The following is a 15,490-nucleotide window of genomic DNA, read 5'->3' on the forward strand; positions in this document are numbered from 1 at the left end:
CTCCAGGTACAGCTCGCTATACACTTTGCTCCAAGTAGAGCACATTATACACATTGCACCAGGTAGAGCACTTTATACACATTGCGCCAGGCAGAGCACGTTATACACATTACGCCAGGTAGAGCACTTTATACACATTGCGCCCGTTAGAGCGCATTATTATACACATTGCGCCCAGTAGAGCACGTTATATACATTGCACCAGGTAGAGCACATATAAACATTGCACCAGGTAGAACACTTAAGACGCATTGCACCAGGTAAATCAAATATAAACATTGCACCAGGTAGAACACTTAAGACGCATTGCACCAGGTAAATCAAATATAAACATTGCACCAGGTAGAGCACGTTATACACAATGCAACCGGTAGAGCGCGTTATACACAATGCACCAGGTAGAGCACGTTACACATATTGCACCAGGTAGAGCACGTTACACATATTGCACCAGGTAGAGCTCGTTACACACATTGCGCCAGGTAGAGCACGTTACACACATTGCAGCAGGCAGAGCACGTTACACACATTGCGCCAGGTACAGCACGTTACACACATTGCGCCAGGCAGAGCACGTTACACACATTGCGCCAGGTAGAGCACGTTACACACATTGCGCCAGGTAGAGCACGTTACACACATTGCGCCAGGTAGAGCACGTTACACACATTGCGCCAGGCAGAGCACGTTATACACAATGCGCCAGGCAGAGCAAGTTATACACAATGCGCCAGGCAGAGCAAGTTATACACAATGCGCCAGGCAGAGCACGTTATACACATTGCGCCAGGCAGAGCGAGTTATACACATTGCGCCAGGTAGATCGCCGAGACACATTGCACCAGGTAGAGCACCGAGACACATTGCACCAGGTAGAGCACCGAGACACATTGCACCAGGTAGAGCACTGAGACACAATGCACCAGGTAGATCGCCGAGACACATTGCACCAGGTAGAGCACCAAGACACATTGCACCAGGTAGAGCACCGAGACACATTGCACCAGGTAGATCGCCGAGACACATTGCACCAGGTAGAGCACCGAGACACATTGCACCAGGTAGAGCACCGAGACACATTGCACCAGGTAGAGCGCCGAGACACATTGCATCATACCCCGGGCACACACACAGCAGCTACCCACCACACGCCCTGGACGCGCACACACACACACACACACACACACACACACACACACACACACACAGCATCTGCCCACCTTATACTCCGGACGCACACACACACAGCATCTGCCCACCTTATACCCTGGACGCACACACAGCATCTGCCCACCTTATACCCCGGACGCACACACACACACACACAGCATCTGCCCACCTTATACCCCGTGCACACATACAGCATCTGACCACCTTATACCCCGTGCACACACACAGCATCTGACCACCTCATACCATGGGCACACTCAGCAGCTGACCACCTCATACCACGGGCACACTCAGCAGCTGAACACCTCATACCCGGGGCACACTCAGTAGCTGCCCACCTCAAACTCCAGACACACACACACACCCACATCTGCCCACCTCATAATCCCCCTCCCCCTTATACCCCGTGCACACACCCAGTAATTGCCCCCCAACCCCCATACAACCAGGACACACAAGCAGTAATTGACCATCTCCCCTTGTACCCCAGGCACACACACACTAACTGGCCCCCTCCACTTACACACCGCAACGGTGCAAGCACCTCCTCGCTGGCAGAGCCCATATGGCAGGCACGGCGAGAGCCGGCATCCAGAAGTCCGTTTACAACAGCACGGAGACCGGGATATGGCGGGAGATGTACACCGCACACACACACACACACTGGCCGGCGCTCAGAGCGGCTGTCAGGAGCGGCGGGGAAACTGACCTGCGGAGAGGCGGTGCGCTCAGTCCATTAGCACGGGCGCCGGAGCGGAGGGTTCAGGCAACAGCAAGTCTGTGATGAATCGGCGCCTCCGCGGTGCTCACCTTCTCCCGCCACAGTCACAGGCATCAATCACTCACTTAACAGGAAGTGATTGGCTGCTGCAGCAGAGCGCGTCCCCGGGGACTCGCCCATTTCAGAAAAGTGAGTCACCTTCCCTCAAAGTTGGGTAAAATACGCGCTATAGCGCGTTTTTGCGATCACTGGATATTCCAATATACATCTGGATATATAAACTCTTAGATTAATACTTTAAAGAGAATCACTGATAAAATAAAACATAGCAAGGGTCCTGGTAACCAATAAAGCAACACACAGACTTGTAAAGACATAAAATTAGTCAGGGGGATGTGCCCATTCCAGAATCAAATAGTCCAGCAGTTCACGAACAGTAACCAGCAAATAAATGGAGTCGCCAGCCATCCTGCACAGATTAACCAAGAAGAGAAGAGCAGAGGTCGCAGATCCACAAAAAGTTTAGCCTGGAAATCCATCCCGCTCCTCAGTGGACTGTGATGTGATACAATACAGTTCCCCATTATTAAAAAAGTCACACTGCGGAACCTCAAATTGCCATGGAGGTCCACACAGTAACTGATGTGAAGATGGAGGCTGTCGCCGACATCCCACGCGCCATCACCAACCGTGAAAAATGGTGACTATGCATGGGATTAATCTGCAACTCCCCCAATTTATTTATAATGCGTTGTGCAGAGGGACCCACATCACTAAGCATCGGCTGTATCGGAGCAGCAGACATTGCAGATACAGGCTCATCCAAGGGCTTCGAGGGTATCAACCCAGGCGGGCAAGCAGACTCCTCAGGAGAAACAGTCACCGCTACAGACACCTCTCCAAACACGCTAAGAACCCTTTTCTCGGATTCCGCAACAGCCTTCAGGATAGTGGAGAGTAGGTGTCCAGAGGTATTAACAGGGTTAAACATGGCTGCAGGGGTTGCCTCACAAATATCTGTAGCATGCAGAGAAACACTGGATATTCGTGATATATAGCAGCTGTAATGTAGGATCCAAATTTAACAAACCACAGTCAGAGGAGGCAGTCGTGTACAGGAACAGGAGAAACAAAGCTTCCACGTTGCCGAGAGCAGAATGGAGTATACCCACCAGCCAGGAGCGGCAGGTATACTGGAACAAGACAGCCCCAGCCTGATGAGGAGTGTATTAATAAGTGGCTGCCTGCACCGTCGGCTCACCCTGCAGCCCGGCCACACCTGTCCAAGATGGTGCCTGTAGCAGCATGGATACAACCCAACGAGACCTCACCAGGGCAGGAGCGCATAGTCAGCTGTCTCTCCTCAGCGACGTCAGGCACAAGCAGGGATCCGCCGCATCCGGGAACGGAGAGGAGGGAACACACCGCGATGGTACACCCACGGAGCAGCGGGGCGAAAGTCCGGAGCGGTAACGGATCGCACCTGTTCAGAGTGAAACTCCGTCAGCGTGGCAAGGAGCAGGACCCCAGCACACTTCAGGGAGGCCACAGGGGGTATGTATAGCCACCAAAGCAAGATCAGCCCTAATTACCCGGCAAACAGAATAGTTTCAACGGCTAGTAGACTGGAGCAACATTCCTAGCCAAGCCACGCCCCCAACAAAGTTAAGTTTTTCCATAACTTTCATAATACTTGCCTTCCTTTTCCTTGTTCTTTTTCTAACCCTTTTGATACAGAGGTCAGTTTCCTTTTAGTATTGCACTTTTTAATTTTTCCCACCTCTCCTGCACTCCTTCCAAGTTCCTCCACTCTGTTAAAGAATCAGTTACACATTTTGAGAGCCCTACAAAATCATCCTGTCTAAAAATCGAATACTTTTGTTTTTGTATGGGGTGAGTCAATTTCTGTCTTTATGCAGAACCATACTGCTTGATGATCACTGGATCCCAAGTTTACACCCACTTTTACGTCCGATATTCTGTCTCCATTTGTAAGTGTTAGGTCTAATATTGAGTCTTTTCGAGCGGGCTCCCTCACCAATTGCTGGAGTGATGCTCCCTGCAGAGAATTCAAAATGTCCCTACTTCTTGTGGAACTAGCAACAGACCCCTCCCAGGTTACATCAGGAAGATTTAAGTCTCCCATGATTATTACGTCTCCTTTTAATGCCATTTTAGTGATGTCCTGCAGTAGGTTCTTGTCCAGTCCTCTGACCCAGTGGTCTGTAGATCACCCCAGTAAGAAGAATCGCTCCTGTTTCTATGGTCACCCAAAGGGCCCCAGCTTTCTCTTCAATACTAAATATTAAAGTAGTATTTAAGCTTTTTTTTTTTTTTTTACATACATTGCTACGCCTCCTCTGATTCTTTCCATTCTGTCATATCTAGTATATCCCGGTATAGGTACTGTATGTCCCAGTCATGATTTTCATTGCACCATGGCTCTGTAATAGCCACAATATCTAGATCATCCCTTCTCATTATTCCAATGAGTTCGAGGATTTTATATCCTAAGCTCCTAGCATTTGCACACATAGCTTTTAGAGTTTTGTTTGTGCTTCTCCTGTTCCTAGCTATGTTCATCTCTCTGCCTATGTTTATTTGGTTTTGATCTGAATTATCTTCTGTTGCTGTGGATATTCTTCCTGTTCCCTTTGCCTGCAGAAGCAATACATCTGTATTGTGGGAGCAGATTGCTTTATACCTATTTGGATCACTGCCCCCCTCTGCTAGTTTAAATAGTTCCTGATGAAGCATCCAATCTGTTTCCTTAGTATTCTCGTTTCCCTTGAAGATGGGTGCAGGTCATCACTTTTGTATAGGCTCCTATCTTGCCAGATGGTGTGACTATGTCTTATAAATCCAAATCTCTCCTCATCTTTTATGGCCATGAGTTCAGCATTAGCCAGGTCATTGTCCCTAGGTGGACAATGACATCCACCTCCCCATCTTTTCTTGCTGCCTTCACTATTCTTAGCATGTGCTCTTTGTCCCTTGCAGCTGTGGCTCCAGGTAAGCACCTTACTTGTTTCTCTACTTCATTACCATTTCCCAAATGTACTCCTGTAATAATGGAATCTAGAAGTGCAGTCCTTTTTGAATATGTAATTTCTCTAACGTCCTAAGTGGATGCTGGGGACTCCGTCAGGACCATGGGGTTTAGCGGCTCCGCAGGAGACAGGGCACAATAATAAAAGCTTTAGGATCAGGTGGTGTGCACTGGCTCCTCCCCCTATGACCCTCCTCCAAGCCTCAGTTAGATCTTTGTGCCCGGCCGAGAAGGGTGCAATCTAGGTGGCTCTCCTGAGCTGCTTAGAATAAAAGTTTAAGTTAGGTTTTTTATTTTCAGTGAGTCCTGCTGGCAACAGGCTCACTGCTACGAGGGACTTAGGGGAGAGAAGTAAACTCACCTGCGTGCAGGATGGATTTGCTTCTTAGGCTACTGGACACCATTAGCTCCAGAGGGAGTCGGAACACAGGTCTCACCCTGGGGTTCGTCCCGGAGCCGTGCCGCCGACCCCCCTTGCAGATGCCGAAGTTGAAGAGGTCCAGAGGTCCAGAAACAGGCGGCAGAAGACTTTCAGTCTTCATAAGGTAGCGCACAGCACTGCAGCTGTGCGCCATTGTTGTCAGCACACTTCATACCAGCGGTCACTGAGGGTGCAGGGCGCTGGGGGGGGCGCCCTGGGCAGCAATGTATTATACCTTTTTTATGGCTAAAATACATCACATATAGCCCTTGAGGCTATATGGATGTATTTAACCCCTGCCAGATCTCACAAACTCCGGGAGAAGAGCCCGCCGTTTTAGGGGGTGGGGCCTATTCTCCTCAGCACACGGCGCCATTTTCCTGCTCAGCTCTGCTGTGAGGAAGGCTCCCAGGCTCTCCCCTGCACTGCACTACAGAAACAGGGTTAAAACAGAGAGGGGGGGCACTTATTTGGCGATATGATTACATATGTGAAAATGCTATAAGGGAAAACACTTGTATAAGGGGTTGTCCCTGTATAATTATAGCGTTTTTGGTGTGTGCTGGCAAACTCTCCCTCTGTCTCCCCAAAGGGCTAGTGGGGTCCTGTCCTCTATCAGAGCATTCCCTGTGTGTGTGCTGTGTGTCGGTACGTGTGTGTCGACATGTAGGAGGACGATGTTGGTGAGGAGGCGGAGCAAATTGCCTGTATTGGTGATGTCACTCTCTAGAGAGTCGACACCGGAATGGATGGCTTATTTAGGAATTACGTGATATTGTCAACACGATGCAAGGTCGGTTGACGACATGAGACGGCCGGCAAACAAATTAGTACCTGTCCAGGCGTCTCAGACACCGTCAGGGGCTTGTAAAAACGCCCATTTACCTCAGTTGGTCGACACAGACACGGACACTGACTTCAGTGTAGACGGTGAAGAAACAAACGTATTTTCCTTTAGGGCCACACGTTACATGTTAAGGGCAATGAAGGAGGTGTTACATATTTCTGATACTACAAGTACCACAAATAAGGGTATTATGTAGGGTGGGAATAATCTACTTGTAGTTTTTCCTGAATCAGATAAATTAAAGTGTGTGATGATACGTGGGTTTCCTCCGATAGAAATTTATTGGAGGTATACCTTTTCCCGCCAGAAGTGAGGGCGAGTTGGGAAACACACCTTAGGGTGGATAAGGCGCTCACACGCTTATAAAAACAAGTGGCGTTACCGTCTCCAGATACGGCCGCCCTCAAAGAGCCAGCTGATAGGAAGCTGAAAAATATCCTAAAAAGTATATACACACATACTGGTGTTATACTACGACCAGCAATCGCCTCAGCCTGGATGTGCAGCGCTGGGGGGGCTTGGTCGGATTTCCTGACTGAAAATATTGATACCCTTGACAGGAACAATATTTTATTGACTATAGAGCATTTTAAGGATGCATTTCTATATATGCGAGATGCGCTGAGGGATATTTGCATTCTGGCATCAAGAGTAGATGTGATGTCCATATCTGCCAGACGATGTTTATAGACACGACAGTGGTCAGGTGATGCAGATTCCAGACGGCACATGGAAGTATTGCCGTATAAAGGGGCGGTCCATCGGACCTGGTGGCCATGGCAACAGCTGGAAAATCCACTTTTGTTACCCCAAGTCACATCTTAGCAGAAAAGGACACAGTCTTTTCAGTCTCAGTCCTTTCGTACCCATAAAGGCAGGCGGGCAAAAGGCCAGTCATATCTGCCCAGGGTTAGAGGAAAGGGAAGAAGACTGCAGCAGGCAGCCCATTCCCAGGAACAGAAGTCCTCCACAGCTTCTGCCAAGTCCGCAGCATGACGCTGGGGCCATACAAGCGGACTCAGGTGCGGTGGGGGGTCATCTCAAGAGTTTCAGCACGCAGTGGGCTCACTCGCAAGTGGACTCCTGGATCCTACACGTAGTATCCCAGGTGTACATTGGAAATTCGAGACATCTTCCCCTCACAAGTTCCTGAAGTCTGCTTTACCAACGTCTCCCTCCGACAGGGAGGCAGTATTGAAAAAAAAATTCACAGGCTGTATTCCCAGCAGGTGATAATCAAAGTACCCCTCCTACAACAAGGGAAGGGGTATTATTCCACACTATATTGTGGTACTGAAGCCAAACGGCTCGGTGAGATCTAAAAGATTTGAACAATTACATACAAGGGTTCAAATCAAGATGGAGTCACTCAGAGCAGTGATAGCGAACCAGGACGATATGGTGTCACTGGATATCAGGGACGCTTACCTACATGTCAAAATTTTGCCCTTCTCACCAAGGGTATCTCAGGTTCGTGGTACAGAACTGTCACTATCAGTTCAGACGCTGCCGTTTGGATTGTCCACGGCACCCCGGGTCTTTACCATGGTAATGGCCGAAATGATGATTCTTCCTAAAAGAAATATGGACGCTTTCCTGATAAGGGCAAGGTCCAGAGAACAGTTGGCGGTCGGAGTAGCACTATCTCAAGTAGTTCTACGACAGCACGAGTGGATTCTAAATATTCCAAAATCGCAGCTTTTTCCGACGACACGTCTAATGTTCCTAGGAATGATTCTGGACACAGTCCAGAAAAGGATGTTTTCTCCCGGAGAAGAAGACCAGGGAGTTATCCGAGCTAGTCAGGAACCTCCTAAAACCAGGAAAAGTATCAGTGCATCATTGCACAAGGGTCCTGTGAAAAATGGTGGTTTCTTACAAAGCGATCCCATTCGGTAGATTTCACGCAAGAACTTTTCAGTGGAATCTGCTGGGAAAATGGTCCGGATCGCATCTTCAGATGCATCAGCGGACAACCCTGTCTCCAAGGACAAGGGTGTTTTCTTCTGCGGTGGCTGCAGAGTGCTCATCTATGAAAGGGCCGCAGATTCGACATTCAGGACTGGGTCCTGGTGACCACGGATGCCAGCCTGAGTGGCTGGGGAGCAGTCACACAAGGAAAAAATTTCCAGGGAGTGTGATCAAGTCTGGAGACTTCTCTCCACATAAATATACTGGAGCTAAGGGCAATTTACAAGGCTCTAAGCTTAGCAAGACCTCTGCTTCAAGGTCAGCCGGTATTGATCCAGTGGGACAACATCACGGCAGTCGCCCACGTAAACAGCCGGGGGCGGCACATGAAGCAGGAGGGAAATGGCAGAAACTGCAAGGATTCTTCGCTGGGCGAAAAATCATGTGATAACACTCTCAGCAGTGTTAATTCCGGGAGTGGAAAACTGGGAAGCAAACTTCCTCAGCAGACATAACCTCCACCCGGGAGAGTGGGGACTTCAGCGGGAAGTCTTCCACATGATTGTAAACCGTTGGGAAAAACCAAAGGTGGACATGATGGCGTCCCGCCTGAACAAAAAACTAGACAAATATTGCGCCAGGTCAAGGGACCCTCAGGCAATAGCGGTGGACGCTCTGGTAACACTGTGGGTGTACCAGTCAGGGTATGTGTTCCCTCCTATGCATCTCATACCAAAAGTACTGAGAATCATAAGAAGGAGATGAGTAAGAACGATACTCGTGGTTCCGGATGGGTCAAGAAGGACTTGGTACCCGGAACTTCAAGAGATGCTCACGGAAGAACCGTGGCCTCTACCTTTAAGAAAGGACCTGCTCCAGCAGGGGCCTTGTCTGTTCCAAGACTTACCGCGGCTGCGTTTGACGGCATGGCAGTTGAACGCCGGATCCTGAAAGGGCATTCCAGATGAAGTCATCCCTACCCTGGTCGAAGCCAGGAAGGATGTAACCGCAAAACATTTTCACCGCATTTGGCGAAAATATGTTGCGTGGTGTGAGGCCAAGAAGGTCCCTACAGAGGAATTCCAACTGGGTCGTTTCCTACATTTCCTGAAAAGAGGACTGTCTATGGGCCTAAAATTAGGGTCCATTAAGGTTCAAATTTCGACCCTGTCAAATTTCTTCCAGAAAGAACTGGCTTCAGTGCCTGAAGTTCAGACGTTTGTAAAAGGGGTACTGCATATACAGCCTCCTTTTGTGCCCCCAGTGGCACCTTGGGATCTCAATGTTGTTTTGAGTTTCCTAAAGTCACATTGGTGATCCACTCACCACTGTGGAATTAAAATATTTCACATGGAAGGTGAAGATTCTATTAGCCCTGGCTTCAGCCAGGCGTGTGTCAGAATGGGCGGCTTTATCATATAAAAGCCCTTACTTAATTTTTCATTCTGACAGGGCAGAATTGAGGACTCGTCCTCAATTTCTCCTTAAGGTGTTTTCTGTTTTTCACATGAACCAACCTATTGTGGTACCTGCGGCTACTAGGGACTTGGAGGACTCCAAGTTACTTGACGTTGTCAGGGCCCTGAAAATATATATTTCCAGGACGACTGGAGTCAGAAAATCTGACTCGCTGTTTAGCCTGTATGCACCCAACAAGATGGGTGTTCCTGCTTCTAAGCAGACGATTGCTCGCTGGATTTGTAGTACAATTCAGCTTGCACATTCTGTGGCAGGCTTGCCACAGCCAAAATCAGTAAAAGCCCATTCCACAAGGAAGTGGGCTCATCTTGGGCGGCTGCCCGAGGGGTCTCGGCTTTACAACTTTGCCGAGCTGCTACTTGGTCAGGGGCACACCCTGACTGAGGAGGACCTGGAGTTCTCTCATTCGGTGCTGCAGAGTCATCCGCACTCTCCCGCCCGTTTGGGAGCTTTGGTATAATCCCCATGGTCCTGACGGAGTCCCCAGCATCCACTTAGGACGTTAGAGAAAATAAGAATTTACTTACCGATAATTCTATTTCTCGTAGTCCGTAGTGGATGCTGGGCGCCCATCCCAAGTGCGGATTGTCTGCAATACTTGTACATAGTTATTGTTACAAAAATCGGGTTATTCTTGTTGTGAGCCATCTTTTCAGAGGCTCCTTCGTTGTTATCATACTGTTAACTGGGTTCAGATCACAGGTTGTACGGTGTGATTGGTGTGGCTGGTATGAGTCTTACCCGGGATTCAATATCCTTCCTTATTATGCACGCTCGTCCGGGCACAGTATCCTAACTGAGGCTTGGAGGAGGGTCATAGGGGGAGGAGCCAGTGCACACCACCTGATCCTAAAGCTTTTATTATTGTGCCCTGTCTCCTGCGGAGCCGCTAAACCCCATGGTCCTGACGGAGTCCCCAGCATCCACTACGGACTACGAGAAATAGAATTATCGGTAAGTAAATTCTTATTTTTCCCGTTCCCTTTCCTGTTCCTATAGTTAGTAGAAGTCCCCTTATCCTCCTGTTCTGTGTTGCATATATCAGTTGTATCTTCCAGCCCTGCAAGAGCAGCATATGAGTTTCGCAGTGTCACAGCTTGTGGGAGATATGTGTCCATCTGGAAATCTCTGCCTTTCAGAGCCCACAGCAGTCCAGGCAGAATGTCTTCTGGTGGCTCTCTGAGGTAGTGGTGGCCTCAAGGACAGAGACATCCTACATATCCCAGCATGCAGCTTAGCTATCTCCTCCTGCAGCAGGTAAGAATTGCTCACAGATTGGACAGCGGCTGAGTCTCCAGAGTGTCTCCCGCAAACCAAATGCATCACATCCCCTGCACGGAACTAGCCCAAACATTGTATCAGATGCTAATGGTACCTATCTAATCTCTACTTTAGTGTTCGCTTCTCTGAATCTACCTCCACTTCACTACCTCTTTCAGTTGGAGTACCGCAAGGCTCAGTCTTGGGTCCTCTGTTTTTCTCTGTCTATACCTTCGTCTCTTGGGAAACTAATCAGCTGTTTTGGTTGTCAGTATCATCTGTACGCAGATGATACTCAAATCTACCTATCCGCCCCTGACTTGTCCCTATATGTATTGGGCCGTGTCACTGAATGCTTTTCTGCCATTTCATCCTGGATGACATCTCGCCACCTCAAACTTAATATTTAAAAGACGGAGTTTATTATATTTCCACCAGCCAATAGTAGGTACCAACCTGATATTTCTGTCACTGTTGAAAACTCGACTACCCTACCCCACAAGCTCGCTGCCTAGGTGTCATCCTTGACTCTGATCTGTCCTTTTTTCCCCACATTCAATCTGTCTCAAGATCATGTTACATGCATCTAAAAAACATATCCAAAATCCGACCATACCTTACACAAGACACTGCTAAAACTCTAATACATGCTCTCAATATCTCCCGCATTGATTATTGCAATAGTCTCCCAACTGGTCTTCCCAAACATAGGCTCTCATCACTACAATCCATTCTGAATGCATCGGCGAGGCTTATCTTCCTCGCTAGACGTTCATCATCTGCAGATCCACTCTGTCAGTCCCTCCATTGGTTACCTGTATTCTACTGTATTCAATATAAAATAGTTTTACTCACACACACACACACAAGGCCATTAACCAAACTACACCAACGTACATCTCTTCGCTTATCTCAAAATATCTCCCAACCCGACCTGTTCGCTCTTCACAAGATCTACGTCTCTCATCCACACTCATTATTCGCTCCCACTCACGATTGCAAGACTTTCATCGGGCTGCACCCACTCTGTGGAATGCCCTACCACGCACAATAAGACTCTCCTCTAGTCTCCAAACCTTCAAGCGTTCCCTGAAAAGTCACCTCTTCAGGCAAGCATATTCAATTCCAGAACTGCCCACATAACTTTCATAAACCTTCCTATCAAATTGCATCCACTCTGTACAGTCCACACATATCCTCACATGTCTTCTCATTCTTCACTTTCCCTTCCTCTCAAACCCGGTTCATCATTGCTGTATGACCATATCATACAGCCCACCAAGAACCTTTGCAATCTGGTGGACAACTATGCAATAGATAGCACCTTTCTTTGTGTACACATGCCTATTTCCCTATAGATTGTAAGTTGCGAGCAGGGCCTTCCTACCTCTATGACTGTTATTACCCAGTTTGTTATATCATTATTTCCAATTGTAAAGCACAACAGAATTTGCTGCACTCTATAAGAAACTATTAACAAATAAATATTGCCAATAAGTGTGTATTATCTCACCAGATCTGTATTATAACTCGCCTGCTTCTGTTTCAAACTCACAATTCACTTAAGTTTTCAAGCTTCACTTCAGTATGTAAGCTAGGATTAATTTTGACATAAACTACCCCTAGTACCTGTCCATGTGGTAGGAAATATAGAGTGTAAGCTCCCCTGGTGGGACTGATGTGAATGACTAAATATTCTCTGTACAGTGTGGAGTAATATGTGTGTACAATATAAAGATCTGTGAATAATAATAATACAGCTATTTTATCTCCCTCAGATGGAGGTACAAGCAGGAATGCCTTGGAGGGAGATCTCATCTTGTCTGCAGATACTGACATAGAAGATAACATCACACAGAATTCTCCAGGAGACAGCCCCGTTATGCTAAATATACATCCAGTACCTCTCAGTGCAGATATATCATCTGATCCCTCTAACTGTGAGGACTGTTCTCCTGATACCTCAGATTTTGTTACACATCGTGCAGCTCTTACACCTGATAAAGTATTTCCCTGTTCCGAGTGTGGGAAATGTTTCACAAAGAAATCAAATCTTGATATACATCAGAGAAGTCACACAGGTGAGAGGCCATTTTCATGCACTGAGTGTGGAAAATGTTTTAAAAATAAATCCGATCTTGTTAAACATCAGAGACTCCACACTGGTGAGAAACTATTTTTGTGTTCTGAGTGTGGGAAATGTTTCACACAAAAATCGATTTTAGTTATACATCAGAGACGTCACACAGGTGAGAAACCATTTCCATGCTTTGAGTGTGGGAAAAGTTTTACACTGAAATCAAATCTTGTTGCACATTTGAGATGTCACACAGGTGAGAAACCATTTCCATGCTCTGAGTGTGGGAAATGTTTTACAAATAAATCCGATCTTGTTAAACATCAGAGAATCCACACAGGTGAGAAGCCATTTCCATGCTCCGAGTGTGGGAAATGTTTTACACTCAAATCAGTTCTTGTTAAACATCAGAGAATCCACACAGGTGAGAGGCCATTTCCATGCTCTGAGTGTGGGAAATGTTTTACACAGAAATCAACTCTAGTTAAACATCAGAGAAGTCACGCAGGAGAGAAACCATTTCCATGTCCTGAGTGTTGGAAATGTTTTACACACAAATCACATCTTTTTAGACATCAGCTTTCACACAGTAGAAAAGCATTTCTATGAGCTGATACAAAACAGGGTTGTAGCACAGCTCCTGTCACACAGTATTTGAACAATGTTAGTTAACCATCTGCAGACAATTGGAATTGATGTCATATAAGACTGGAGTAGATCACTCGGGTGAAGTTAAAGCTGAGTACACACTAAGCGATGTGTACCCAGCCCAACATCACTGCTGCCTGGACCCTACATGTGGCAAGTGCATACTGCAGGGCCAACGGGGGATGTCACTAGTGACCCGTGGGAGAGCATACCATGGGTACACACTAGACAATTATTCTGTTAGATATTGGCACCACTCTCCACAGTAATAACGGATCACATTGTTGTTTTGTAGCGTATACATTTTGTGCATTTCAGTCAAACACATAAAAAGATAAAATGCATTATCATTTTTAAAAACAGATTTTATTATGGAATCTTGGGTAAAATCCAACTGTTTTGTTGTATTGGAATGGTGGATAAATGGTGACTCACAAACCACAAAGTAATTCTCGGTGGGTAGAAACAAATGAAAGATGCAGCAGACAAGGAGTGTGGTTTGTATAGTGCAATATGTCGTGGATTGGGAAGCCCTTTCTCCACGTCACACATATATACACATTTTCCCCATTGCTAAATATAGAAACGGGTAATGTAGGGTGACTGGGGTGGAGAACGGACTTTCCAGGTCTTTCATTACAGACAGTTCTAGCTGCAAATCTTACATTAAATAAACAATTTCTATCTCCTATGCCGAGATGCATCATATTATATTGCAGATCTCTTACTTTACTCCTAGATTATAATGTCTTATAGGTGATGCACCTACTTCTAGCTGCTATAAATGTGGGACACCATACACAGATATTGTACATTGCTTGTGGACCGGCCCACAAGTACAAGTATTACGGATGGAACGCCAAAGTTATATTAACAATATATTGATAATTGAATTTGATTAAACGTGGACCTTCTGGGGTATTTACTCCAAGACAAATTCATGTAAATGAACCAAAGGTAACGGAACACGGCTTGTAAAATCGCCAGCCAGCACTAAGAAGACTGTGTTGTCTTACTGGATCTCTCCTGATCCTATCTCTCTAACCTTATACCCCAGAATGTATTTCTTGTTACCAATGGACTGGACTGATGTAGCCTTGCAAAAAGAAAAAATGTTGGCAAAATTCTATATATGGCTTCCTTATGTTCACACTTTGTCTGCAGTTTTCAGAGAAGCACTGAGAAAATGTTTCCAATCTACCTCATTGTATAACCTAGAGGTACTTACCTCTGGTGTAGCAGTGTAATGTATGTATGAGATATACTCCATGCTTCTTTCTCTTGTCCTTGTTACTATGTTTTATATGTAAGAACAAGACCAGTATTGTTACATCTTTTTGAATTGCCCAAAGTTATGGTACTGGGGATACTGTAAATGTCTGTATCTTCCTTTCTTATACATAACTTTGCTTCTGTGTTGTTGTCAGGATTATTGCTATTTCTCTAACGTCCTAAGTGGATGCTGGGGACTCCGTAAGGACCATGGGGAATAGCGGCTCCGCAGGAGACTGGGCACATCTAAGAAAGATTTAGGACTACCTGGTGTGCACTGGCTCCTCCCTCTATGCCCCTCCTCCAGACCTCAGTTAGAATTCTGTGCCCGGCCGAGCTGGTTGCACACTAGGGGCTCTCCTGAGCTCCTAGAAAAGAAAGTATATATTTAGGTTTTTTTATTTTCAGTGAGATCTGCTGGCAACAGACTCACTGCTTCGTGGGACAGAGGGGAGAGAAGCGAACCTACCTGCTTGCAGCTAGCTTGGGCTTCTTAGGCTACTGGACACCATTAGCTCCAGAGGGATCGAACAGAGGCCCAGCCTCGGTCGTTCGGTCCCGGAGCCGCGCCGCCGTCCCCCTCGCAGAGCCAGAAGAACGAAGAGAAGTGGAAAAATCGGCGGCTGAAGACTCCT

General features: G+C 46.9%; 1 protein-coding gene across 1 annotated transcript in view; it reads left to right on the forward strand.

Moving 5' to 3' along the window:
* The window catches only part of LOC135054568 (oocyte zinc finger protein XlCOF6-like), a 161,323-nt gene extending 146,260 nt beyond the window's left edge, over positions 1 to 15,063 (forward strand). The window contains exon 8 of the mRNA XM_063957724.1: positions 13,192 to 15,063. Within this exon, the coding sequence (XP_063813794.1) occupies positions 13,192 to 13,544 (353 nt within the window). The 3' untranslated portion in view covers positions 13,545 to 15,063. The remainder of the gene's footprint in view (positions 1 to 13,191) is intronic.
* The last annotated feature ends 427 nt before the right edge of the window (positions 15,064 to 15,490 follow it).

Source organism: Pseudophryne corroboree, chromosome 3, assembly GCF_028390025.1.
Source record: "Pseudophryne corroboree isolate aPseCor3 chromosome 3, aPseCor3.hap2, whole genome shotgun sequence".
NCBI lineage: Eukaryota > Metazoa > Chordata > Amphibia > Anura > Myobatrachidae > Pseudophryne > Pseudophryne corroboree.